The sequence below is a fragment of the Oncorhynchus kisutch genome, linkage group LG2, assembly GCF_002021735.2.
Source record: "Oncorhynchus kisutch isolate 150728-3 linkage group LG2, Okis_V2, whole genome shotgun sequence".
In the NCBI taxonomy this organism is placed as follows: Eukaryota; Metazoa; Chordata; class Actinopteri; order Salmoniformes; family Salmonidae; genus Oncorhynchus; species Oncorhynchus kisutch.
Genome location: NC_034175.2, coordinates 28112991 through 28138731, shown reverse-complemented (window position 1 = coordinate 28138731; position 25741 = coordinate 28112991). Strand labels below are relative to the sequence as shown.

The window sequence follows — 25741 nt, the reverse complement described above, 5'->3', positions numbered from 1 at the left end:
ACGAACAGTTCTTGTGCTGACATCGCTTCCAGAAGCAATTTGGAACTAGGTAGTGAGTGTTGCAACCAACGATTTTTATGCACTGAGCTTGTGTGGCCTGCCACTTCGTGGCTGAGTCGTTGTAGCTCCTAGATGTTACCATTTCACAATAACAGCACATACAGTTGACCGGGGCAGCTCTAGCAGGGCAGACATTTGACTAACTGAAATGTTTGTCTATGGAGATTGCATGGCTGTGTGCTCAATTCTCTACACCTGTCAGCAATAGGTGTGTATGAAATAGCTGAATCCATCAATTTTAAGGGGTGTTTACGTACACTACATATATAAAAGTACCTCCCTCAAATACCTCGTACCTCTGATCTGGTACTGCTACTCCCTGTACATAGCACCATTCTTGTGTATTTTATTTTATTCGTCGCGTTACTATTTTATTTTGTATTATTTTTAAACTCTGTGTCATTGGGAAGGGCATTTCACGGTTTTACTCTGCATTTCACAGTTTTACTCTGCATTTCACGGTTTTACTCGGCATTTCACGGTTTTACTCTAATTCACACCTGAGCCAACATCTGCAGAGTCTACAGTGAATGTGGTGCCCACGAACCTTGTGAATATAGCCTTTAATAGGCAGGCAAATTGTTGGCAGGGCAACACACTTCTCTATAACCCCGGCCTTTGTGTATGGATGACCGACTCTTAGCAGTATATCCATGGGGAAAGAGTTAGTCATGCTACTTTGGGACGGCTGAGTGGAGACATCGAACATGTGACATCAAAAACCCACTCTCCTCTCACCCTGTGCATCACTGCCAACAGTCGTTCTCCGAGTTATACGTTTTGTACACACATTTTCTGTTAGCTTTTAAGATTGTATTTTCCCTCTTAGTATGACAGGGTCATGGGAGCAAACAATGGCGATGCCCAAAACCTCCCCAAGAAACCTCTCAAAGTACTGTACACCCACACAAACACAATGGCAGCAGATATGAAGTAAACAATCATTTAAAGCATTTTATTTGATCATCGTGTCTATTTTGGCTCGTAGCTATCACATTCATAAAGATATTTTCTCTTTTACATTATTAACCCACAATCACCATTGTCTTGATGATATTGCACTTCTGTCGTCTCCTTCACTCCCTTCCTGGACCCTGGTCTCCTATCACTTCTCCTTTGTGCCCCGCGTCCCTCGCCTTCAGTCTCTCCGCCACGTCACAGTTTGCATGACTGGATGGTCATGGCGTCCTTGGGCCAGTGGTAAGAGTCCACAGCAAACTCGTCATAGTCGGTGCTGTAGATGAGGGAGCGCACAAAAGCCTCCTTATCCTCAGGCTCCGGGTACAGTGTCGCCAACTTGTGCTCGTAGGCAAACTTCACGATCTGTAAGGCACACAAACGCGATAGTTCATAGGTGTACACGGTATAGACGGAGTAGTATACAACACGTTAAGAAAACCTGCTCTCTCCATGACATGTGTGTGTGCAGATGTGTGTGTCTGAGTGTGCTCTCACTTTTACGGCCAGCTTGAGAGAGACATCTCTGATGGTGTTCAGGGGAGGGTACAGTCTTCCCTCCGATAAATCCTTCTCCGTCACCAGGTCGGCAATGGTCTGTCAGAGAGCAACCAAATGGATGAGTTATCCACACACAGTCAAACAGATATTCGGCATACCTCAACACATACACACATTTTACTGTAAAGAGTATTGAGACATTGGAATGCATTTTAAATAAAGTTACATTTGATTAGATGTTCTACATGATATACTGGCTAGGTGGGCAGGAGGGTATAACGGGTGGCAATCAGTGTAGATAATGTGGCTAAGACTTGACATTAATCCCACCCTCTCGCTCCTTCTGTTGCGCAACTGTCCTCCATCCTCAGTCTACCTCATTGGCAGGCTAAGTGTGGCTCTTATATGCCTGAGGCACACAATGACAGTATCAAATAAAATATGAAATTGTCATTCAGTGCTGCACCCCCACTTATGCGTCCCTGTGAAGTTTTAATCGTCTCCCATGTCTGCAGAGCCAGGCAGCAGAGAGCAAAGCGAGCTGATTGGCATTCGCACAAAGAACAGCCTATGAGAGGTTATCAGTTTTGCCATTTTTTCTGACGGTTTATTAACTGGGCTTACAGGGATATTATAATATTTTCCATGACACTGAGTTGGGGACAGACATGAGGACGTGTTTAAGGGATTTCCTTAATGATCTGTAAGCACAGACTGGGTTTTACTGTAGTGTTTTTGCAGACTAAAGTCTGCAAAAATACTACAGTGATTACAGTAGTATACTGTAGTATTTACAGTTAACTATAATATAAATACTGTAGTAAAGTAACTATTATATACAACAGTAATGCATGTAGTGTTTTTGTGGACATTACTGTAGTATTTACTATTGTGTTTTAATTGTATTATCCTTGACATCAAAGTGGAGTCTTTCTCCTTCAGGAAACCTACTGGAGAAATGTAAGTTTCTCCAGTAGGTTGTACATAACCTGTAAGGGGGTAGGACTGGGTAAGGGGGTAGGACTGGGTAAGGGGGTAGGCCTGGGTAAGGGGGTAGGCCTGGGTAAGGGGGTAGGCCTGGGTAAGGGGGTAGGCCTGGGTAAGGGGGTAGGCCTGGGTAAGGGGGTAGGCCTGGGTAAGGGGGTAGGCCTGGGTAAGGGGGTAGGCCTGGGTAAGGGGGTAGGCCTGGGTAAGGGGGTAGGCCTGGGTAAGGAGGTAGGCCTGGGTAAGGAGGTAGGCCTGGGTAAGGAGGTAGGCCTGGGTAGGACTGGGTAATGGGGTAGGACTGGGTAAGGAGGTAGGACTGGTTAGGACTGGGTAAGGGGGTAGGACTGGGTAAGGGGGTAGGACTGGGTAAGGAGGTAGGACTGGGTAGGACTGGGTAGTACTGGGTAAAGGACTGGGGTCTGAACGGATAGTTCTGAGATTCTGCTCTTTTCTATATAATTGAGGTATATACTGTACCTGCCATGTAGGTTTCTCACTCCTGGTGGCACAAATTGCGATATGGGGAAGGGGAATGGGCAAGGTATATGCACATTCGATACTGTAGAATTAACTATAGTTAAGAAGTGTAGTGTTTCTGCGGGCTGTGTTTTTGCAGACATTTCTGTAGCATTTACTACAGTGCTTGTTTTGCGGATAATAGTGTAGTGTTTACTCTGGTATTCTACAGTATACTACGGTTTACTATAGAATTCTAAAGTGAGTACTGTAGTATTCTATAGTAAACTGTAGTAGTTTTCATGTAGGGTCTCCAGAAAGGAGTGAAGATGAAGAGGGAAGAAGGAGGGTAGAGATATGGGGGAAGAATTATAGCGAGATTGAGTGTAAAAAAAATTGAGAAAGAGATACAGAGGCAGAAAGAGAGAGATATTGAATTGGAGAAAAGACATGGAGAGAGAAGGAGAAGAAGAGAGATACAAAAGGAGAGAGATAGAGAGGGAGTTGAATAGGAAGTGATAGAGAGAAAGGAAGCGAGAGTGTTGTAAAAGAGACAAAAGGCCAGATATAGGGAGGAATATGCAGAGAGAGAGAGTCAGTTGAAGAGCGAAGAAGAGAGAGTTGGAGGGTGTTTGTGTGTGGGTGTGTATTAAGAGGATATTTTAATGAATGTCTGTCACGAAGCTATTTGAAAATAAATTAAATGATAATTGGATGGATACATTTGTATGTATGTATGTATGTATGTATGTATGTGTGTATGTGTGTATGTATGTATGTATGTGTGTATGTGTGTATGTATGTATGTGTGTATGTATGTATGTGTGTATGTATGTATGTATGTATGTATGTATGTATGTATGTATGTATGTATGTATGTATGTATGTATGTATGTATGTATGTATGTATGTATGTGTGTATGTGTGTTACCTCTGCGGTGATGAGGAAGATCTCATCGGTGACGTGTCGGATTGCACAGGCAGTGACGCCCAGGCCGACTCCAGGGAACACGTATGCATTGTTGCCCTGGCCAGGGAAGAACGTCCGCCCATCAGGTAGGGTCACGGGGGCAAATGGACTGCCACTGGCAAAGATGCCCCGCCCCTGGACCAAACACAAGTGTCAAGGGTGTCAACACGGGGAAAACATATACTGTGCATATACTGTACCCCTCACCTTTCTAAATGAACTTTTGTAGTAAGTTGTTAAGGGATTTTTTATCAATAATGACTAATTATGTATACATTTCAATCAGGACTGAATAATCAGAATACTATTATGTTACTGTATAGATGTATGAATTTCTTTTAATCCTAGTACTGAATATAATGTGTGTAATTATAATCAAGAATTAGAACAATGACTGTCTGTTCCTTGCTAGAAATTAATGATCTTATCGGCAGACTGGCTAGAATGCTTATCTACACAGGGAGACCTTGGCTCGGTCATAAATTATCTAAATTGGTGAGAGACTATGTGGGAAGGCTTGAGATACTGCCTTTGTACCAGGGTGGAGAAGAGACGGGACAGTTTGAAAACTAATGACGTCATTTTCAGTTTATAACCTGTGGTAAATTGAATCGTGTTCAGTACTCTCGAGAATAAACGCTACTGATTGATTTTGAGACTGGTCTCTGTCCATTTTATGCAAATAAGGGTCTTACAAATTCTTAGGAGTGGGCAGAGTGTTTCATTGAATTGGTTAAATAAAACATAAAGGAATTTAATTCCTGTAACATAAGTACAATATGTGCCCTTAATCAATTTATGGAGTGGCTGCATGAACACTGGCAAGTTTCAATCATGCTGTCAATCAAATTGCGTGGTGTTGATCAATGAAAAGCGAAATAACAGTTTTGGGGTTAAAATGCAGACTGTCTTAGACTGTGTCCTGCTTATGTTTATTTTACTGCAATATCGTAAGTTACAACAGACTTTGTAGGGTTGTAGCCTACATCCTAAATGAACCTAGAAAATATCTATATTTTTTAACGTTCGTTTAAATCGCCGCTGGGTTTTTCATTTCAGCCGTTCAGAAATATGAGGAAGTAAACCAAGTAACACTTGGGCAGAATGTGACTCCTTTGTTTAGCTCTGGGGAGAAGGCGCCCAAGGTGGGCGGGACAGGAACTCATTGGTTTGATTCGGTCACGCAAGTGTCAGCCACCAAATTAACCAGTAAACACAATACATTCACTTATATTAACTTCTGTACACATACTGTTCAAGCACAGTGCTGTTTGAGTGTTGAAGTACACAGACATTTGAAGACCTTTGTAACAGCACACTTCAGACCCCCTCCAGTACCTCTGTGATGGCGTAGCACTGCTCAGCAGTGCACTCTGCCTTGCTGGTGGGGTTGCTAAGGGCGAAGATGATTGGCCTCTCGTTAAACGAGGCCATATCCCGAATGATTTCCTCCGTGAAAGCTCCAGAGATGGCCGCCACACCTAGAGAGCAGGATCGTATTCATTAGGCACCAAAAGAAAGAAAACGGCCTGAAACAGGGAGGGACTACCTGAACTTAAACCCAATACGAAATGCTCACTTTCATTTGCCGTTGCAAAATGTTTTGCTGTGGTGTATCCTAATGAACAAGACCCACGAGAGAACACACTAACCATGCAGACTACAAACTCTAACCCAGGAGTTGTATAAACCAGCTCTATCCACCTGGAGAGATATTGGGTAATTGGAATTTCAATTAAATCTCAGTGATTTACTGGGTTGTATGGAATTATAATCTACATAAATAAAGGTTATATGAAAATCCAATTGACCCCCCCCCCCCTCCCCCAGTGAGCTAATTGATGTATTACCTATGATGGCTGTGGGTTTGAGTTCATGCACCACATCTACCAGGTTCCTCATCTGCTCGTGCTCGTGGGCAAACCTCTCCTTCTCATGGGTCAGGTGGTCTCTGCCCTGAGAGTGGAAGAGAGATAGTTGGAAGACAGATTATGATAAAGCTTGTTTCTACACATGCCAACTGGCAGCTGCCGTGCTCTCTTTGACTATCTCCAAGAGCCAAAGATTCTGAACTGCTCAACCCTAACCCACTTAAGGGAAATAAGCTTGATGGGGTTTCAGTGGAATCTAGTGCTATGTGTTCTGGTCACTAGAGGGCAGTGTTGACTCAATGCTGGTCTACAGAGTTGGTGACAAATCTATTCATACATCATGAATATATGCATGTCTATAGGTCCGGACAGTGGGGACTCCAGACAGAGCTGTGTCTACTCTACAGGGGCTGAGTGACCCTGGCCGAGTGGCAGAGCGGAGGTACTTGTATCACCTTGACGATGAGGCCCTTGGAGTCAACCATCCAGATCTTCCTCAGAGCCTCGTCTTTTGGGAGTCCCTCCTTCTCCATCGCCATCGTGATGAGGTCAGCTATCCCCATCGCGGCCTGGGGACAAGAGGGATAGAGAAGGCAGATGTGATAGGAATGCCTCTGCCCCACCATTCACTTCCCTGATCAAACAAGGAATAAGTTCCTAGCTTTCACCCCTAAACCTGCAGACAATTTACCCAGTTATTATTCAGACTTAATATAATCTTGACTCTTGTTATATTAATGCACACCTTTTATTTTGGGATTTAATTCAATGCAGGTCAGTGAATAGCTTGAAAGGCTCAACAAGTCATTTTCTTCTGTTCTCAGCACAATAACCCTTTACTGTAAAATGCCCTCAAATTCTACACATTACCATCTACTTCCCTTTCAATACAAAGTGGTCATGCATCAACATGGAAAACACATGAAACTTGGCATTTTAAAGAAGATGGGGGGTACTATAGTTCACAGTCAGGCCAAGAGCCCCAGAGACTAAAAGACATTCTAAATGTCTCCCCATTACAAATTATGTTGAGCTAATCACAATTTTATGTTCTGTTTATTAGAGACAGGGTCTGTTGAGCCACAGCCTAGAGGTCTACTAGACCTCAATAAAAAGCTCAGTGATTGGGAATGGGAATTTGAAGCATTGGTTTGCGCTTATTTCTGATTCTGTCATTAGGGGCAATCAGTCTGCCGTGTTTCTGAGCAGAAAAGAAACCAGGAGTGAATTTGCCCATTGACAAGAGCTCTGCACCCACCTCCCCTGCACCCTGGAATACAATGGTATGGTCTGACATCTTGCTCTTGGTGACACGAAGGGCAGCGAGTAGGCCGGCCACCGCCACTGCAGCGGTACCTGGGGGGGGGGGGGGGGGACATATATGATTTAGCCCTGCAAGTATGAGATTTCCTCAAGTGAGTTACTATCGCAGAGTGAGAGTGAGAGAGAGAGAATAAAAGACAGAAAACAGACTAAATAAAAGATGAGACATATTACAGAGCCGCACCGTAACACAATCTCCTCAGTACATCATAGGGCTTGTACAGCAAAAGTGCATTTGCTCTTTACGTTGTCTGCAGTAATAGCAAGCAGATTTACAGAGACCGAGAATTAGAGAAAAAATATGGTTTAGATTAGCCTGCAGAAATCACAACGGCTACCAGGGCTAATTTCTGGGGAATGTAGTTTTATTTGACAGACAAACTAATGGCTCCTCAGACACGGTGTGACTGATACTGTGGTCTCATTAACAGAGCGGATGCAAAAAGTTGGTCCGTGTCCCAAATGGCACCCTATTTCCCTGTATAGTGCGCACAGGGCCCATAACGCTCTGGTCAAAAGTAGTCCACTACAGAGGGAATAGTGGTGCCATTTGCGACACAGCCCGAGTCTGGAGTCTCTGGACTTCCTGTTACATTACTGTTGTTTTCCACAGGACTCTATCAAGGGGTCAGAGAGAGAGCGATCAGAGAGAGAGCGATCAGAGAAGGGTGTCAGAGAGGGGGGTCAGAGAGAGAGCGATCAGAGAGAGAGGGGTCAGAGAGAGGGATCAGGGGCTCGGTGTGTTTGTTTGAGATTTGAATTAGTGCTCCATGAACAAGCTATCTGATTTAAACTGATTGATTGGATGAATGGGCGGATGGATGTGCGTGTGTGCGCTTGCGTGCGTTGGAGAAGAAAGGAAAAGGGATATAGGAAGGGAGGAAGAGAAAGTGGAAATAGAAAAAAAAGGAGGATGATTGATCGAGAGGGAGTTTGAGTGCATGTGGTGTGTGTGTGTGTTCTTGTGAGCACGTTATCGAGTCTCTGTGCAATTGACATTGGAATTTTGCAATTGAAGTATACGTGTACCTTGGATGTCATCGTTGAACGTGCAGTACTGGTCGCGGTACTTGCTCAGCAGACGGAAGGCATTGGTATTGGCAAAGTCCTCAAACTGGATAAGACAATCCATTCCATACCTTTGGATAAGACAGCCAAGTCAGATAAGACCACATTCACATCCCTACCCTTTTTCTAGTCATTCACCACAGGGCCAAGAGAGTTCAAACAAAAGGAGAGAGCTGAAAATCAGATGAATCACTTCCATGACCGTGATAATGCTGTGCATCTACAGTACAGAGGAATGTTGCTCTCACACACACACACCTCTGTGTAGCATGCTCTATAAAGTGCATTGCCTATGCCTGTACCAAGTCCCTCTTCTACACCATAAGAATTAAGGACCTTCAGAGTTGTGTCCTGGAGAGGGCACTCCTTCACTGTTGAGGAGTTACATTTGAAACGTGTGGAGTGGGATGCTGTATGAGCTTGGTGTGTTTATGCATACGACTAATTATGCATGTAAATACGCATGTCTCAATGTGCAGGCTATAGCATCCAGCGATCCACTTTGTCAATGACTTAGGCCACAAGAATGCAGCAAGAAACTTGGTGTTCACGACTGATTCCATGACAGGCTATTTGCCTCTGCTTAGTGACCGATCCTCAAACAGCTGTCCTTCAGGTGACTAGACAGGTTAAATGTCTGTCAAGAAGGGAGATCGACTAGCTACCACAAAAGGAACGGAAACACTATAAAACCCTGAGTAATGGCAAGAATGGCAGGACCTCCGAGTAAATCATCACCAATCTACTTTACAAGCTAATCCACAGTCCACCTGACACCCTGTTCACCAACATATAGGCCACTAATACCAAAACCCGACAACAAACACGATACACAGACAATAAGAAGTGCGTTGTGAGTTGCTAAAATAGCCTTAGCAGAAAGTAACTCCCGGTTCCCATGCTCTCTTCTACAGTGCTGTAAATCTGTGAAAACAGAGTAACATAAGCTCTGTTAGCCAAGCCCAGTGTCACACATATACAATAGGGGTGGAGGGAGGGAGAGGGTGGGACATGCGTTTCTAATGAAACCTCCAGGGCTCGCATTTCGGCAGCATGGCGCGGGAGGAAATTGGGGACAGGTCAAGCAAACAGAGAGCGACGCCAGCCCCGAGTATGGACCCGGCAACCACGGAGGCAAGGAGAGGGAGAGGGTGATGCGACTTTCACCCCATTGCTCTTCATGGATCTTTCTCGCTCCAATATGACGCGGTCGTCTCTAACCCTCTCAGTCTTTCTGTCCCTCTCCATTATTTCTCTCTCTACCTCTCTCGTTCGCTCCATCTTTCTGGTAAAGCCCCACCTCGTCGCACCCGGCACATGGAAAACATTCGCCCCGGCACTTCTGCAGCTTATTGCACAAGTCACTAAAGCGGTTTCCCAGTTGGCCTTCTGCTGCTGAAAAGCTTAGGCCTTCGGGGCAGGAGGAGGAGGAAGAATTGAGAGGGGGATGAGAATTGGAGAGGAAGGGTGAGAGGATGAGAGTTGGGCTTCAGCGATAATAAAACTTCAGCTCCAGATCAGAGAGGTGGGTTCCATCACTGTGTCGGTCTGTCTGACCCTGCATTCATCAGACTCAGCCATCTGTGATACGGCGCATTCTGTAAGTGACGATTGACGCAGGGAAGGACGGAACGAGCGCTCAAAACGGGCACAGCAGGACCGTGGAGAGAAAATGTGTTTTCTATCAGGCAGGAGGGGAAAGCAAAGTGCTAAAGCAGTGGAGCTATGGCTACGTGGAGGACCATAAACTTTTCATTGTCTCAGGGCTGCGGGAGAGGCGAGGATGCTGTCGCAACTGCAGCACCACTACCGCCCCCTACCGGGCTTTAGTGTATTCGCTGCGAGGTCACCTCAGTTCATCCAGAAAAACAGGCGCCCTCGCACTTCTTCAAAGAGGTGGTTTTTGGAGGCAGAGGGCTGTGGCTCTGAGACAGATGACAGTCAAGCAGCTCTCGTGTTGCCTGTGACACAATCATATAGTAAGGAGTGGAGAGCTTCGAGTGGAAGCACAGACGGATTCTATCCTGCTGATAGACAGTACATGATCTACACAGCTCTGTATAGGAGTTCTAATGAGGCCACAATCAATCAATCAAAAGCAAAATGAGAGTGTTTGTGATGGAGGGAGAGACTGAAAACAGTGACTCTGTTTGGATCAGTCTTGGCTAGGGTCAAGCCCCTGGTCCTCAGGCCATACCAATAGAGAGAGGGGGAGAAAAGGGAGAGGGAGTGACAGCTAGAGGGGAGTTAGGCGGGAGGTACCTCTGGTACAAAACCCCCTGGTATGCATTAACGATTTCCATTCTTCCCAAAAGCCTGTTGTCTTTCTTTGATATATATATAAATATGAGAGAGAGAGAGAGAGCGAGAGCGAGAGAGCGAGAGAGCGAGATGAGAAGACCTGTTGAGAGGAGCTCCTCTGCCCAGTGCTAAATCAGCCCATAACTCAATGATAGCCATGAGATATTGGGGAAGATGGCTGTTATGGAAAAAAGGAACAATCCAAATCAAATCAAATTGTATTGGTCACATACACATGGTTAGCAGATGTTATTGTGAGTGTAGCGAATTGCTTGGGCTTCTAGTTCCGACAGTGCAGCAACGTCTAACATGTAATCTAACAATTCCACAACAACTGCCTAATACACACAAATCTAAGTAAAGGAATGGACTAAGAACATATACATATAAATATGTGGATGAGCAATGACAGAGCGGCATCGACAAGATGCAATAGATAGTACAAAATTGAGTATCCATATCCATGTACTCGGACTGTGATTTGGCAGGGGGAAATCAGTTCCCTCTACCGGTCCCTCCAGCTCCACTCCTCAGCTCCTCTGTCAACTAGACTGTCCAGTCAGACTCCTAGGAGCTAGAGTGGCTGCAGAGACAACTGGAAAACATTCCATCCGTCACTGTAGATTAGAGGGACAATGTGGAAAAAGTTGTCCTCCTTGCACCTGCTTAGGGAAGTGTTCACAAGACAGTTCACCTAACCTGGTCCCAAATCTGTATGTGATGAATAGCCAACTCATATGGTCGTACAACAACCATAAGAGTTGGCTTCAAAAGCACAAACAGATCATGGACCAGGCTAACCACATCTCCCTGGCACAACACACACCTGTGAGCTAAGGCTGTGTGTGTGTGTGTGTGGCCCTGCTGAAGGGGCTCAGAATAGGTCTGGGTTGCTTACGCATTGGTTAAACTGTACCACATCAGGCCTTAACCAAAAAAACGCAGTGTTCTGAGGAAAAGTTGAAGAAACACACCCAGTAACGTAATGCAGATAAACAAACACAAGCACAAAAAGCATTGCTGGTTGTGTGCTACTGTACAAGGGAGAGGACACCATAGATCTCAACTCAACTAGGTTGGTCTAAGTCTAAAGGTAGGCCTAAACTTTACTACAAACTGCCAGTCTCTTGTACACTGCACAATGGGGATAACATTTTAGGTGAGAGAACATTCAGGGAGACAGGTAGCCCTATGTTCCAAGAGGTAGCCTAGTTGGACAAAGAAAGTGCATTGGTAAGCAGCTTAGATAAGTATTATGCCCACAAATGACAGAGAATATTAACATGTTTCTTAGCCAAATATTATATCAAATGTAGGCCTATATTTAAATCCTTTTTTATATATTTTTTTTTAATGGGAAAATGTTCTAATATAATTGATTCAAGCTTGCGTTGTGTAAATAACTCCAACACATCTAGTTAACTGTCAAGCCTGATCAACTTTAGATGACATGTGTAAGATAAAGAGAACATTTGTTAAGTGGATGATCACAGATTGTTTAAGTCAGATTTGCATCTGTAGCTAGAATGTGAGGCACAAAAATGCAAGGGTTGAATTTAAATATTGATCAAAAGGGTACAGTGGTATTTCTGTAGATTGGCTATAATCAATTCAAGTGTACTATTGTGTATAACTTCCTTGACATCATCAAGGGTTGGCATGGTTATTATTGCTAAGCGATGCGATAAGACAGTGTGGCGTTACTAGCAGAATACTGTGATATCACAACAGTGTCGACATGGACGTAACCGAATCATATGAGATTACATTGATTACATTGAGGTCCTTATGAGAAGAGATCATGACAAGAATGTACCAAACCGAAGTACATATTGGCTGGACAGTGGGAGCAGGATAAAGATACATGTGGAGAATGAAGGACAGACGTGTTGTTGCCACATTATCTGTGCTTGATACTGTATGTCTGACATTGTGTATCTCAAATGGTGACGTGATAGTGACTAATGGATCTTTAGAGCTACAAAGCCCGATGTCATGAGACGCGATCGCATGCAGTTTCTTTTTTTTATTGCCTTGCTGCTATTTTTCACAAGTACGTGGTAACATTTCACAACTCTTAGTGCAAAACTCAAAAAAGGTGAAAAACTTTAAGCACATTTTCAATTGACTAAAGTACAACACACAAAATCACACAGTGACCTTTTCACCCAACCTGATCAGTTTCATCTAGAAATACCTTTCATGTGAAGTAATTGCCTTTCACAATGCAATCTCAAAATACTTTTCATATGATTTTCTTCTCATTTGTTTAAATACTTAATCCAACTGTGCTTAAATGGTTAATCACTTAACCATTTATTAAACTGGTTTGTCAATTATATATGGATTTTGATGGGGCCCATGCCCACCTATTTGAGGGGGCCCATGTCCACCTCTGATGGGAAATAAAGCAGGCCATTGAGGAGAACTGTGACACCTTTGCCAATGTGGCATCCATCAGCCTACCAACAATCGCCTGGCTTCTGAAGAGGCACCAGGTATCAATGGAACACATTTACCTGGAGTCTTTTGAGAGCAACAATGACCTGGAAACAACTGCGGGCCGAGTATTTAAAAATATATATTTTTTTATTTAACTAGGCAAGTCAGTTAAGAACAAATTCTTATTTACAATGACGGCCTAGAAACTGCCTTGTTCAGAGGCAGAATGACAGATCTTTACCTTGTCAGCTCGGGGATTCGACCTAGCAACCTTTCGGTACTGGTGTGGATGAGAATTTATGGCCAAATGCTCAAGACAGGCTCGATACAAATTAAGGAAATTAATTACATTTCTTACATTTGATTACAGATTGCAATTCTATCAGATGTTTTGTTGTTGCATGAATGATTGTTGAGGATGTCTTCTATGTTCACACATTGGATAGATATTATGGAAATGATAGATTTTCGGTCAATTTTGTTGGGTAATGTAAATGTATTGCCTACTGTGAAAACGGTATAATCTACTGTGATTTACAGTACTGTAGTAAATTACTTTCAGCACTTCTAAGGGCGATTTGAAACCTGCATTGTTTGCTCTTGGATTAACTGGTAGTTAAAACAAAATAGTAAATAGTACCAAAGCGATAAAAAAAAGGTGATATTCTAGAAGGTTGAAGTTTGTTAAAGATGCACTATGCAGAAATCACTCCGCCATTTCCTAGTTGCTAAAATTCAAATAGTTTCAGTTTGTGACAAAACAAACAAGTTTCGTGTAGGGAATCATTGTACCATCTGTGAAATATATTTTCCATATCCCAAAATATTGTATTTTCAGGAAGCTTGGCCCCAGTGATGTACTGGCCCGTACGCACTACCCTCTGTAGTGCCTTGTGGTCAAAGGCCAAGCAGTTGCAATACCAGGCAGTGATACAACCAGTAAGGATGCTCTCGATGGTGCAGCTGTATAATTATCCTTTTGAGGATCTGGGGGCCCATGTCAAATCTTTTCAGACTCCTGAGGGAGAATAGGTTTTGTCGTGCCTTCTTCACGACTGTCTTGGTGTGTTTGGACCATGAAAGTTTGTTGGTGATGTGGACACCAAGGAACTTGAAGCTCTCAACCTGTTCCCTTACAGCCCCGTCGATGAGAATGGGGGCGTGCTCGGTCCTCCTTTTCCTGTAGTCCACAATCCTCTCCTCCTCCCTCTACATTGAGGGAGATGATGTTGTCCTGGCACCACACGACAAGGTCTCTGACCTCCTCCCTATAGGCGGTCTCATCGTTGTTGGTGATCAGGCCTACCACTGTTGTGTCATCAACAAACTTAATGATGGTGTTGGAGTCATGCCTGGCCATGCAGTCATGAGTGAACAGGGAGTAGAGGAGAGGACTGACCACACACCCCTGAGGGGTCCCCGTGTTGAGGATCAGCGTGGGGGATGTGTTGTTCCCTACCCTTTCCACCTGGGGGTGGCCCGTTAGGAAGTCCAGGATCCAGTTGCAGAGGGAGGTGTTTAGTCCCAGCGTACTTAGCTTAGTGATGAGCTTTGGGGGCACTATGGTGTTGAACGCTGAGTTGAAGTCAATGAATGGCATTCTCACATAGGTGTTCCCTTTGTCCAGGTGGGAAAGGGCAGTGTTGAGTGCAATAGAGATTGCATCATCTGTGGATCTGTTGGGGCGGTATGCAAATTGGAGTGAGTCTAGTGTTTCTGGGATAATGGTGTTGATGTGACCCATGACCAGCCTTTCAAAGCCCTTCATGGCTACAGATGTGAGTGTTACGGGTCAGTAGTCATTTAGGCAGGTTGCCTTAGTGTTCTTGGGAACAGGGACTATGGTGGTCTGCTTGAAACATGTTGGTACTATAGACTCAATCAGGGATAGGTTGAAAATGTCATTGAAGACACTTGCCAGTTGGTCAGCGCATGCTCAGAGTACACGTCCTAGTAATCTGTCTGGTCCTGCGGCCTTGTGAATGTTTAAAGACCTGTTTAAAGGTCTTACTCACATCGGCTACGGAGAGTGTGATTACACCGTCGTCCAGAACCGCTGGTGCTCTCATGCATGTTTCAGTGTTACTTGCGTTGAAGCGAGCATAGAAGTAATTTAGCTTGTCTGGTATATTTGTGTCACTGGGCAGCTCATGGCTGTGCTTCCCTTTGTAGTCTATAATAGTTTGCAAGCCTTGCCACATCCCACGAGTGTCAGAGCCAGTGTAGTACAATTCAATCTTAGTCCTGTATTGACGCTTTGCTTGTTTGATGGTTCGTCAGAGGGCATAGCGGGATTTCTTATAGGCTTCAGGGTTCCTTGAAAGTGGCAGCTCTACCATTTTGCTCAGTGCGGATGTTGCCTGTAATCCATGACTTCTGGTTGGGGTATGTACGTACGGTCACTGTGGGGACAACGTCATCAATGCACTTATTGATGAAGCCAGTGACTGACCTGGTGTACTCCCGGAACATATTCCAGTCTGTGATAGCAAAACAGTCCTGTAGCTTAGCATCTGCTTCATCTGAACACTTTCTTATTGACCGAGTCACTGGTGCTTCCTGCTTTAGTTTTTGCTTGGAAGCAGGAATCAGGCGGATAGAATTATGGTCGGGATTGTCAAATGGAGGGCGAGGGAGAGCTTTGTACGCTTCTCTGTGTGTGGAGTAAAGGCGGTCTAGAGTTTTTTCCCCCTCTGTTTGCACATTTAATATTCTGATAGAAATTAGGTAAAACTGATGAGTTTCCCTGCATAAAAGTCCCCGGCCACTAGGAGCGCCACCTCTGGATGAGCGTATTCCTGTTTGCTTATGGCCGTATACAGCTCATCGAGTGTGGTCTTAGAGCCAGCATCGGTCTGCGGTGGTATATAGAGAGCTATGAAGAATATAGATGTAAACTCTCTTGGTAATTAAAGTGGTCTACAGCTTATCATGAGATACTCTACCTCAGGCGAGCAAAACCTCGAGACATTCTTTGATCTCCTGTGGTAGCTGTTGTTTACAAATATGCATAGGCCGCTGCCACTTATCTTACCAGAGGCCGCTGGTCTATCCTGCCTAAAAAGCTAAAAACCCGCCAGCTGTATGTTATTCATGTCGTCATTCAGCGACGACTGGGTGAAACATAAGATATTACAGTTTTTAATGTATTTGTAAAACAGCGGCCATCTCCTTCGGCACCAAATTCACTCCTTGATGGTTGTACTACTGGGTTTACTACTGGCTTTGATCATTGAGATTTGCAGTACTTGCACTTTTAGTTTTTGTTTGGATATCTGCAATTAGATAATGCTAAGCTCTAAGTCTTAAGTAACAATTCTGAAGTTTATGTCTCATCATTATCCTCTCAGATTTCTCCATCTTCTCTGTAGGGAAACACAGACCGTGGCCAAGGCCTCTCCATCCCAGTAGGTCTATAGGACATCACACCACAAAAGGTAAGAACAAGACAAGGTAACACATGACTGGACACCTCTGCCACAGACCTACAGGTAACTGCAAAAATAAAGGAAACACTTGCGTAAATGAGGGATACAAAGTATATTGAAGGCAGGTGCTTCCACCCAAGTGTGGCTCCGGAGTTAATTAAGCAATTAGCATACCATCATATTTAGGGTAATGTATCAAAATGCCCAGTTGCCCATTATTTTGGTTACCATGTCTGTCTAGGAGAAGAGATCTAATTGACTTTGAAAGAAGGGTCTCATAGGAGCATAGGGTTTTAAAGTGTCTGTCTGTCACCAGATCTCAACCCAATTGAACACTTATTGGAGATTCTGGAGAGGCACCTGAGACAGCGTTTTCACCATCAACAAAACACTAAATTAAGGAATTTCTCGTGGAAGAATGGTGTCTCATCCAGGGCTCTAACTAAATAAATAAAAAATTGGTAGTACTAGTGCTCACAACTTTAAAAAGTTATGTGCACAACATAAAATCTAGGAGCACCAGAAAAAAATAAGCGTTGTAATAAAATTGATTGAGATATAGCCTCAACGAATTCTAGCTATTTCTGAAGCAGAGGTTGTGCCCTAGAAACTATACATACCAACTCAGCAAAATAAGAAATGTCCTCTCACTGTCAACTGTGTTTATTTTCAACAAACTTAACATGTGTAAATATTTGAATGAACATAACAAGATTCAACAACAGACATAAACTGAACACGTTTCACAGACATGTGACTAACAGAAATTGAATAATGTGTCCCTGAACAAAGGGGGGGGTCAAAATCAAAAGTAACAGTCAGTATCTGGTGTGGCCACATGCTGCATTAAGTACTGCAGTGCATTTCCTCCTCATGGACTGCACCAGATTTTCCAGTTCTTGGGGTGATATTTTACCCCACTCTTCCACCAAGGCACCTGCAAGTTCCCGGACATTTCTGGGGGGTATGGCCCAAGCCCTCACCCGCCGATCCAACAGGTCCCAGACGTGCTCATTGGGATTGAGATCCGGGATCTTGCTGGCCATGGGAGAACAGTGACATTCCTGTCTTGTAGGAAATCATGCACAGAATGAGAAGTATGGCTGGTGGCATTGTCATGCTTCAGGGTCATGTCAGGATGAGCCTGCAGGAAGGGTACCACATGAGGGAGGAGGATGTCTTCCCTGTAACACACAACATTGAGATTGCCTGAAATGACAACAAGCCCAGTCCGATGATGCTGTGACACAACGCGCCAGACCATGACGGACCCTCCACCTCCAAATCGATCCCACTCCAGAGTACAGGCCTCTGTGTAACGTTCATTCCTTCGACAATAAACGCGAATCCATCCATCACCCTGGTGAGACAAAACCGTGACTCGTCAGTGAAGAGCACTTTTTGTCAGTCCTGTCTGGTCCAGCGACGGTGGGTTTGTGCCCATAGGCAACATAGTGATGTCTGGTGTGGACCTGCCTTTACAACAGGCCTACAAGCCCTCAGTCTAGCCTCTCTCAGCCTATTGCGGACAGGCTGAACACTGATGGAGGGATTGTGCGTTCCTGGTGTAACTTGGGCAGTTGTTGTTGCCATCCTGTATCTGTCCCGCAGGTGTGATGTCGGATGTACCGATCCTGTGAAGGTGTTGTTACACGTGGTCTGCCACTGCGAGGACGATCAGCTGTCCATCCTGTCTCCCTGTAGCGCTGTCTTAGGCGTCTCACAGTACGGACATTGTAATTTATTGCCCTGGCCACATCTGCAGTCCTCATGCCTCCTTAACTTCTACGATATAGGGGGCGCTCTTTTAATTTTTGGATGAAAAACGTTCCCGTTTTAAACAAGATATTTTGTCACGAAAAGATGCTAGACTATGCATATAATTGATAGCTTTGGAAAGAAAACACTCTGACGTTTCCAAAACTGCAAAGATATTGTCTGTGAGTGCCACAGAACTGATGTTACAGGCTAAACCCAGATAAAAAAATCACATTTTCCACGTTTTCCCCAAGGTGTCTTTAGCATTGTGACGTATTTGTAGGCATATCATTGGAAGATTGACCATAAGAGACTACATCTACCAGGTGGTCGCTTGGTGTCCTCCGTCGCAATTATTAGTATTTTTCCGTTTGCCTTTGACGAGAAACCGACTGCCAGGAATGATTTTTCATCTAATAGAATTGTGAAAAACACCTTGAGGATTGATTCTAAACAACGTTTGCCATGTTTCTGCCGATATTATGGAGCTAATTTGGAAAAATGTTCGGTGTTGTGTTGACTGCATTTTCGTATTTTTTTTCTTAGCCAAACATGATAAACAAAACGGAGCTATTTCTCTTACACAAATAATATTTTTGGAAAAATTAACATTTGCTATCTAACTGAGAGTCTCGTCATTGAAAACATCCGAAGTTCTTCAAAAGGTAAATGATTTTATTTGAATGCTTTTCTTGTTTTTGTGAAAATGTTGCCTGCTGAATGCTAGGCATAATGCTATGCTAGGCTATCAATACTCTTACACAAATGCTTGTGTAGCTTTGGTTAAAGCATATTTTGAAAATCTGAGATGACAGTGTTGTTAACAAAAGTTAACAGTTGTGTTTCAATATATTTATTTCATTTCATTAGCGATTTTCATGAATAGGAAACGTTGCATTATGGTAATGAGCTTGAGGCTATGATTACGCTCCCGGATACGGGATTGCTCGGTGCTAGAGGTTAAAGCATGCCTAAGGGACGTTCACGCAGATGAGCAGGGACCCTGGGCATCTTTCTTTTGGTGTTTTTCAGTGTCAGTAGAAAAGCCTCTTTAGTGTCCTAAGTTTTCATAACTGTGACCTTAATTGCCTTCCGACTGTAAGCGTCTTAACGACCATTCCACAGGTGCATGTTCATTAATTGTTGGGAATCGGTGTTTAAATCCTTTACAATGAAGATCTGTCAAGTTATTTGAAGTTTAACAAATTATCTTTGAAAGACAGGGTCCTGAATTAGGGATGTTTCCTTTTTTGCTGAGTTTACATGTTGAAACAAATACCGGTCATTCATTCATTGCTATGATCATCTCCTGAAGAAGCTATCCCCTTTCCTTTTTTTTCCTGTGGCCCCAAATGTTTGGATATACTGGTAAAGTTACCCGGTTGTTAGCTTGCTAGCTAGCTAGCTAATGAGGTATCAAACATGACTGAACAAGGTTAGCGGCCTGTGAATAGTTTTACAATGGTCCATGACATGGTGTCACGTTCTGACCTTAGTTCTGTTGTTATGTCTTTGTTTTAGTATGGTCAGGGCGTGAGTTGGGTGGGTTGTCTATGTTCCCTTTTCTATGATTTGGGATTTCTGTGTTTAGCCTGGTATGGTTCTCAATCAGAGGCAGCTGTCAATCGTTGTCCCTGATTGAGAACCATACTTCGGTAGCCTGGTTTCACTTTTGAGTTGTGGGTGATTATTTTCCGTGTTAGTGTTTGTGCCACATGGGACTGTTTCACTTTGTTATTTTGTATTTTGTAGTGTTCAGTTTGACATATTAAAATGGACACTTGCAAATTGGTCCGATATCTCTTATTCCTCGTCGGAAGACGAGGACGAGCGTTACACATGGTTTATTCATTTAAACAAAACTATGAAATAACACACATGGAATCATGCAACTAAAAAAGTGTTAAACAAATCAGAACATATTTTAGATTCTTCAAATTAGCCACCCTTTGCCTTGACATCTTTGCACACTCTTGGCATTCTCTCAACCAGCTTCATGAGGTAGTCACCTGGAATACATTTTAATTAACAGGTGTGCCTTGTTAAAAGTTCATTTGTGGAATTTCTTTCCTTCTTAATACGTTTGAGCCAATCAGTTCTGTTGTGACAAGGTAAGGGTGGTATACAGAAGATTGCCCTATTTCTATCTCAAGGCCATCAGACTGTTAAACAGCCACCACTAACATTGAGTGGCTGCTGCCAACACACTGACAATGACACTGACTCAACTCCAGCCACTTTAATAATGGGAATTGATGGGAAATGATGTAAATATATCACTAGCCACTTTAAACAATGCTACCTTATATAATGTTACTTACCCTACATTATTCATCTCATATGCATACGTATATACTGTACACTATATCATCGACTGCATCCTTATGTAATACATGTATCACTAGCCACTTTAACTATGCCACTTTGTTTACATACTCATCTCATATGTATATACTGTACTCGATATCATCTACTGTATCTTGCATATGCTGCTCTGTACCATCACTCATTCATATATCCTTATGTACATATTCTTTATCCCCTTACACTGTGTATAAGACAGTAGTTTTGGAATTGTTAGTTAGATTACTTGTTGGTTATTACTGCATTGTCGGAACTAGAAGCACAAGCATTTCGCTACACTCGCATTAACATCTGCTAACCATGTGTATGTGACAAATAAAATTGTATTTGATTTGATTTATTTGGTAAAAGACCAAGTCCATATTAAGACAAACACAGCTCAAATAACCAAAGAGAAACGACAGTCCATCATTACTTTAAGACATGAAGGTCAGTCAATGCGGAAAATTAAGAACTTTGAAAGTTTCTTCAAGTGCAGTTGCCAAAACCATCAACCGCTGATGAAACTGGCTCTTATGAGGACCACCACAGGAAAGGAAGACCCAGAGTTACCTCTGCTGCAGAGAATACGTTGATTAGAATTACCAGCCTCAGAAATTGCAGCCCAAATAACTGCTTCAGAGTTCAAGTAACAGACACATCTCAACATCAACTGTTCAGAGGAGACTATGTGAATCAGGCCTTCATGGTCAAATTGCTGCAAAGAAACAACTACTAAAGGACACCAATAAGAAGAAGAGACTTGCTTTGGCCAAGAAACACATGCAATGGACATTAGGCCAGTGGAATTCTGTTCTTTGGTCTGATGAGTCCAAATTTGAGATTTTTGGTTCCAACCGCTGTGTCTTTGTGAGACGCACAGTAGGTGAACGGATGATCTCCACATGTGTGGCTCCCACTGTGAAGCATGGAGGAGGTGATGTGATTGTGTGGGGGTGCTTTGCTGGTGACACTGACTGATTTATTTTTAATTCTAGGCACACTTAACCTGCATGGCTACCACAGCAATACACCATCCCATCTGGTTTGCCCTTAGTGGGATAATCATTTGTTTTTCAACAGGACAATGACACAAAACAAACATCCAGGCTGTGGAAGGGCTATTTGACCAAGAAGGAGAGTGATTGTAGTGCTGCATCAGATGACCTGGCCTCCTCAATCACCCGACCTCAACCAAATTGAGATGTTTGGGATGAGTTGGACCGCAGAGTGAAGGAAAAGCAGCCAACAAGTGCTCAGCATATGTGGGGACTCATTCAAGACTATTGGAAAAGCATTCCAGGTGAAGCTGGTTGAGAGAATGCCAAGAGTGTGCAAAGCTGTCATCAAGGCAAAGCTGTCATCTACTTTAAAGAATCTCAAATAAATAAATCTGAATATATTTTGTAACACTTTTTTGGGGGGTTATTAAATGATTCCATATGTGTTATTTAATAGTTTTGATGTCTTCACTATTACAATGTAGAAAATAGTAAAAAATAAAGACAAACCCTTGAATGAGTAGGTGTGTACAAACCTTTGACTGGTACTGTATATATTGTATATGTTTGTCTATACAGAGGCCAATGGTGACCAGTGACCTCTACGATCATGTTCTTACATTTATGTTGTTTACTTTTTTTCTATACTTATTTCCTCATTCCTCTTATAAATCAAAATGCATTTCTTGTGTTTGTGTGCGCGTGTTGTTTTGTGGGTCAGACCAAAACTAATGCTGCCTTGAGTCAAACGTAGATAGGTGTATGATGTGTGCTACAGACAACTGTGTTGAATAATATATATTTTTTTGTAAACAGCAAGTGTTGCTTCGTGGGGTTTGTGTGTCACACACACACACACACACACACACACACACACACACACACTACTCATTGGCGGATGGACTCGGGGCGGGGCGCACAGATGAGGCCTCCATCAATGTGATACTTTCCTCGCACTGCTAAAGCCATCTGGGGGACGTCACCAGCACAACACAGACCTCTTTTGTTCTTGACACTTTCATTCTTCTGTGATTTACAGCTTGCGTGGATAGTACACATTCGTAACTGAAGGAAATAACTCGCCGACACGGGAAAACACTTACGGCTATCACCTTTTGATGGGGCGCTGAGGTTTCTCACTAACTGCCAAACTTCCCCGACAGTGAGTGTAAAGCCTTTTGACACACTAAAATGTTTGATACCGGCCTGAAGAAGAAAATAAATCCAAGATGGCTATGAGAGATGACAGCAGTTTTCCCATGTGGAGGATCGCTCAGACGCGGCGGTGTTACGTCTGGACCGCCGCGTGGGATAAAGAGGACAAATTTAAGACCCTGGCTCCTTAAGGCAACTTAATCCCAGGCCCGATGAAACCTAAACTTGTACCTGGAATCTTTCTGGAAGTGTCCTCTATTTCCAGGTTTGGGGGGGGGGGGGGGGGGGGGGGGGTGACAGAAGGAGGCATGAAGTGTGTTTTGTTCCTCTGTGTGCATACCAAGGAGCCGCTGGCCTCCATAAAGAATGTCATGGACAGGGGCACTCTGTCCAAACACAGCTGTCCAAGCACTATAACTCACACACACACTGTCCTAAACTTTACATACACCTGTACAGTACACACGCACACATGCCAGGGTCAAGCCCTGCTAGGTCAGTATTTGTTTCCATCTCCCTGTGTGTGCATCCACATTGGCTGCCTGTTCTTTAAGTGTCCCTGGGGGGCTGAGGGGCCGTGGGGGGCTGAGAGGCCAGAGAGGCTGAGAACTAAGCCTTCTTAATAAAAGCCCCAGCGTCTCGCCTCCCTCTTTCCTTCTCTCCCCCCAGAGAGCAAACATCTCTCAGCAACACGCATTATTTCCCAAAATCCCCTCTCCATCATTAAAGACGGAAACAGTCTGCATTCCTTCTCCCCCTCCATCCCCATCTACCAAAGAGGTTTAACCCAAAGCTGGCCCCGTAACCATGACGACGGACAAACAGAAAGACGGACGACAAAGTTGTTGGGCTCAAAAGAGGGAATCTTTGCTCATTAAATTATTTGACATGGGGACAAAAAACGTGGGGGAAATGGTTGAGAGGCACAGAGAGGAGCAGAAGTAAAAAAAGATCCTTGACTTTTCAGGCATTGAAATGCCTTGAAATGCCCTAAGGAGGCCAACTCTCATAGAGCCAATTGAATTGCAAAGGAAATGTCTCCTGTTAAGCATTTGAAAATGGTCTTGCCAGTTAGAGAGGGCTCTTCACCCAAAAGATGAAAGACTTGAACAGTGTCTAGACTCTTGGTGGGCCTTGGTTCCTCTGGTTTAAAATATTATGGGGGAGAGTGTTGACTGATTGGAGTGTTTCTTTCTGTATTCTTTCCCAATAGTCTGGCCAGCGACTAAAGAAGAGGGGACACATGTAGACTGTTTCACAGGAGCCACCTTGGACAAAACCTTGGCCTGAAATCAAAGACAAATGCTTGCACGGCCTTTGATGAGCAAACATATAAAAATATACGAGGCAGCGCGAGTGTAAAAAGCAGCTTCAGAATATGAAGTGGCTCCAAATGAGAGCTCTCTCTGTTTCTCTCAAAATGAAACAAGAATATTATTAAAAACTCCCAGGCTATAATCAGTCATTCATCCATTCATTCAATCTCCACCACATAATCATTTGTTTCCCGAGTCATGGCTTTCCCCTGCCAGTTGGAGAGGCCCCAGACCCTGGCCTCTGCTCTGCTCTGGCCTCTGTGGAGCTGAGTTGGTCTTACATTTAGCAAGCCCACATGTGACCGGGGGTGGTCAGGGACAGCTTTGTGTCACCGAAGCCAAAACATCAGTCACTACAGTGACAGGACTGGACACACTCCAAGCCCAAGGGGAAAGTATAGGCCTCGCCATATTCATCCCCTTATTTATACAGTCATTGATCCATCCCCACAAAGTGACAAAATATCCAATTTGAATGTACAAACCTAATGTAGATATGGAATACCAAACAGCACTATATCTAGTTATGCATCTAAGCCCAGAGAGCCCATCTCTAACCAATCCTATCCTGCCATGTCAAGCACAATACTGAACGTTTTGGAGACTGGGGTTTGAAAGGGCTAGATTGGTTGTGTTGGTGTGTGTGTGAAAGAGAGAAACTTGGTGAATGGGGAACTCATAGTGTGGTCGGATATCTTTCTCAGTGTCTAACCACTTAAGTCAGCACTCAGAAACGGCCTCTACCCACAAACCAGAGGCACGTACCACCCTCACATTCCAACCAGTGTAAACGGAAGGCTCAGATACTATGTACAAGCTCAGTAGACCCACACCACCATGTAACAGCATCAGCATGAGGTTCGCTTGAGAACGAGTCTGTGCTCGTTCTCAACATATCGAACATATCGAAACACAGGCTTGGAACAGTATGGCGACTAAAGCTGGGCGATATGGACAAATATCCATATCGCGATAAATTGCCTGAATTGACGCAATAACAATACATAGAAAGACATGTTTCTAACATTAACGTGCACCACAGTTTTGTATTTATTATCCTACAACTACTACTTTGATGGTTGAAGCCATCAATTATACCATTAACACATCACCCATATTAGCAAATTTATTTCATTTCAAACTTTACATTTCTGTAGTATAGGCTACTTATCGTAAACAATATCAGCACAGTGCCTGCAATAAGTGCCCAATAGACAATAATAATAAATAATGTACTGTGTAGTTTTGGAATCACTTTTATTGGAAATAAGAATATAATATGTCTCTAAACACTTCGACATTAATGTGGATGCTACCATGAATATGGATAATCATAAAGAATTGCGAATAAGGTTGAGAGCGAAAGTTAGAGGCAGAAATATCACACCCCCCAAAAATGTTAACCTACGCTGTTATTGGTAATGGTAAGAGGTTAAAGAAATTATGTGATTGGTGTCTTTTTTCACAATCTAATCACGATTGATAATTGAAAGACGTGTATTTTGTTTAAACTCTTTCACTTGGTTTCATTTTAGAGCCAAGTAATCATGTTTTAAAGCAACATGCTATACATCTGCCTTACTCTCAGATAAATAAGTAGTACTGCTAGGTTTTACATAGTCAAATATAACAAATAACTATATTCTTAATTAAGAACTGTACAAATTATACATTTGTGACATCAATATTTTAAAAAAAATGTATAAAAATAATTCTGTACGCAAAACATTTATATTTGACATTTAAGTCATTTAGCAGACGCTCTTATCCAGAGTGATTTAGAGTAAGTGCATTCATCTTAAGA

General features: G+C 43.3%; 1 protein-coding gene across 1 annotated transcript in view; it reads right to left on the bottom strand.

Moving 5' to 3' along the window:
• Positions 1 to 989: 989 nt before the first annotated feature.
• Positions 990 to 25741, bottom strand: part of me1 (malic enzyme 1, NADP(+)-dependent, cytosolic) — a 115397-nt gene continuing 90645 nt past the window's right edge. Inside the window, exons 7-14 of the mRNA XM_020452543.2 lie at positions 8155 to 8264; positions 7061 to 7158; positions 6258 to 6371; positions 5782 to 5887; positions 5270 to 5412; positions 3893 to 4066; positions 1516 to 1614; positions 990 to 1383 (exon numbers count right to left, since the gene is read on the bottom strand). Of these exons, the coding sequence (XP_020308132.1) occupies positions 1216 to 1383; positions 1516 to 1614; positions 3893 to 4066; positions 5270 to 5412; positions 5782 to 5887; positions 6258 to 6371; positions 7061 to 7158; positions 8155 to 8264 (1012 nt within the window). The 3' untranslated portion in view covers positions 990 to 1215. The remainder of the gene's footprint in view (positions 1384 to 1515; positions 1615 to 3892; positions 4067 to 5269; positions 5413 to 5781; positions 5888 to 6257; positions 6372 to 7060; positions 7159 to 8154; positions 8265 to 25741) is intronic.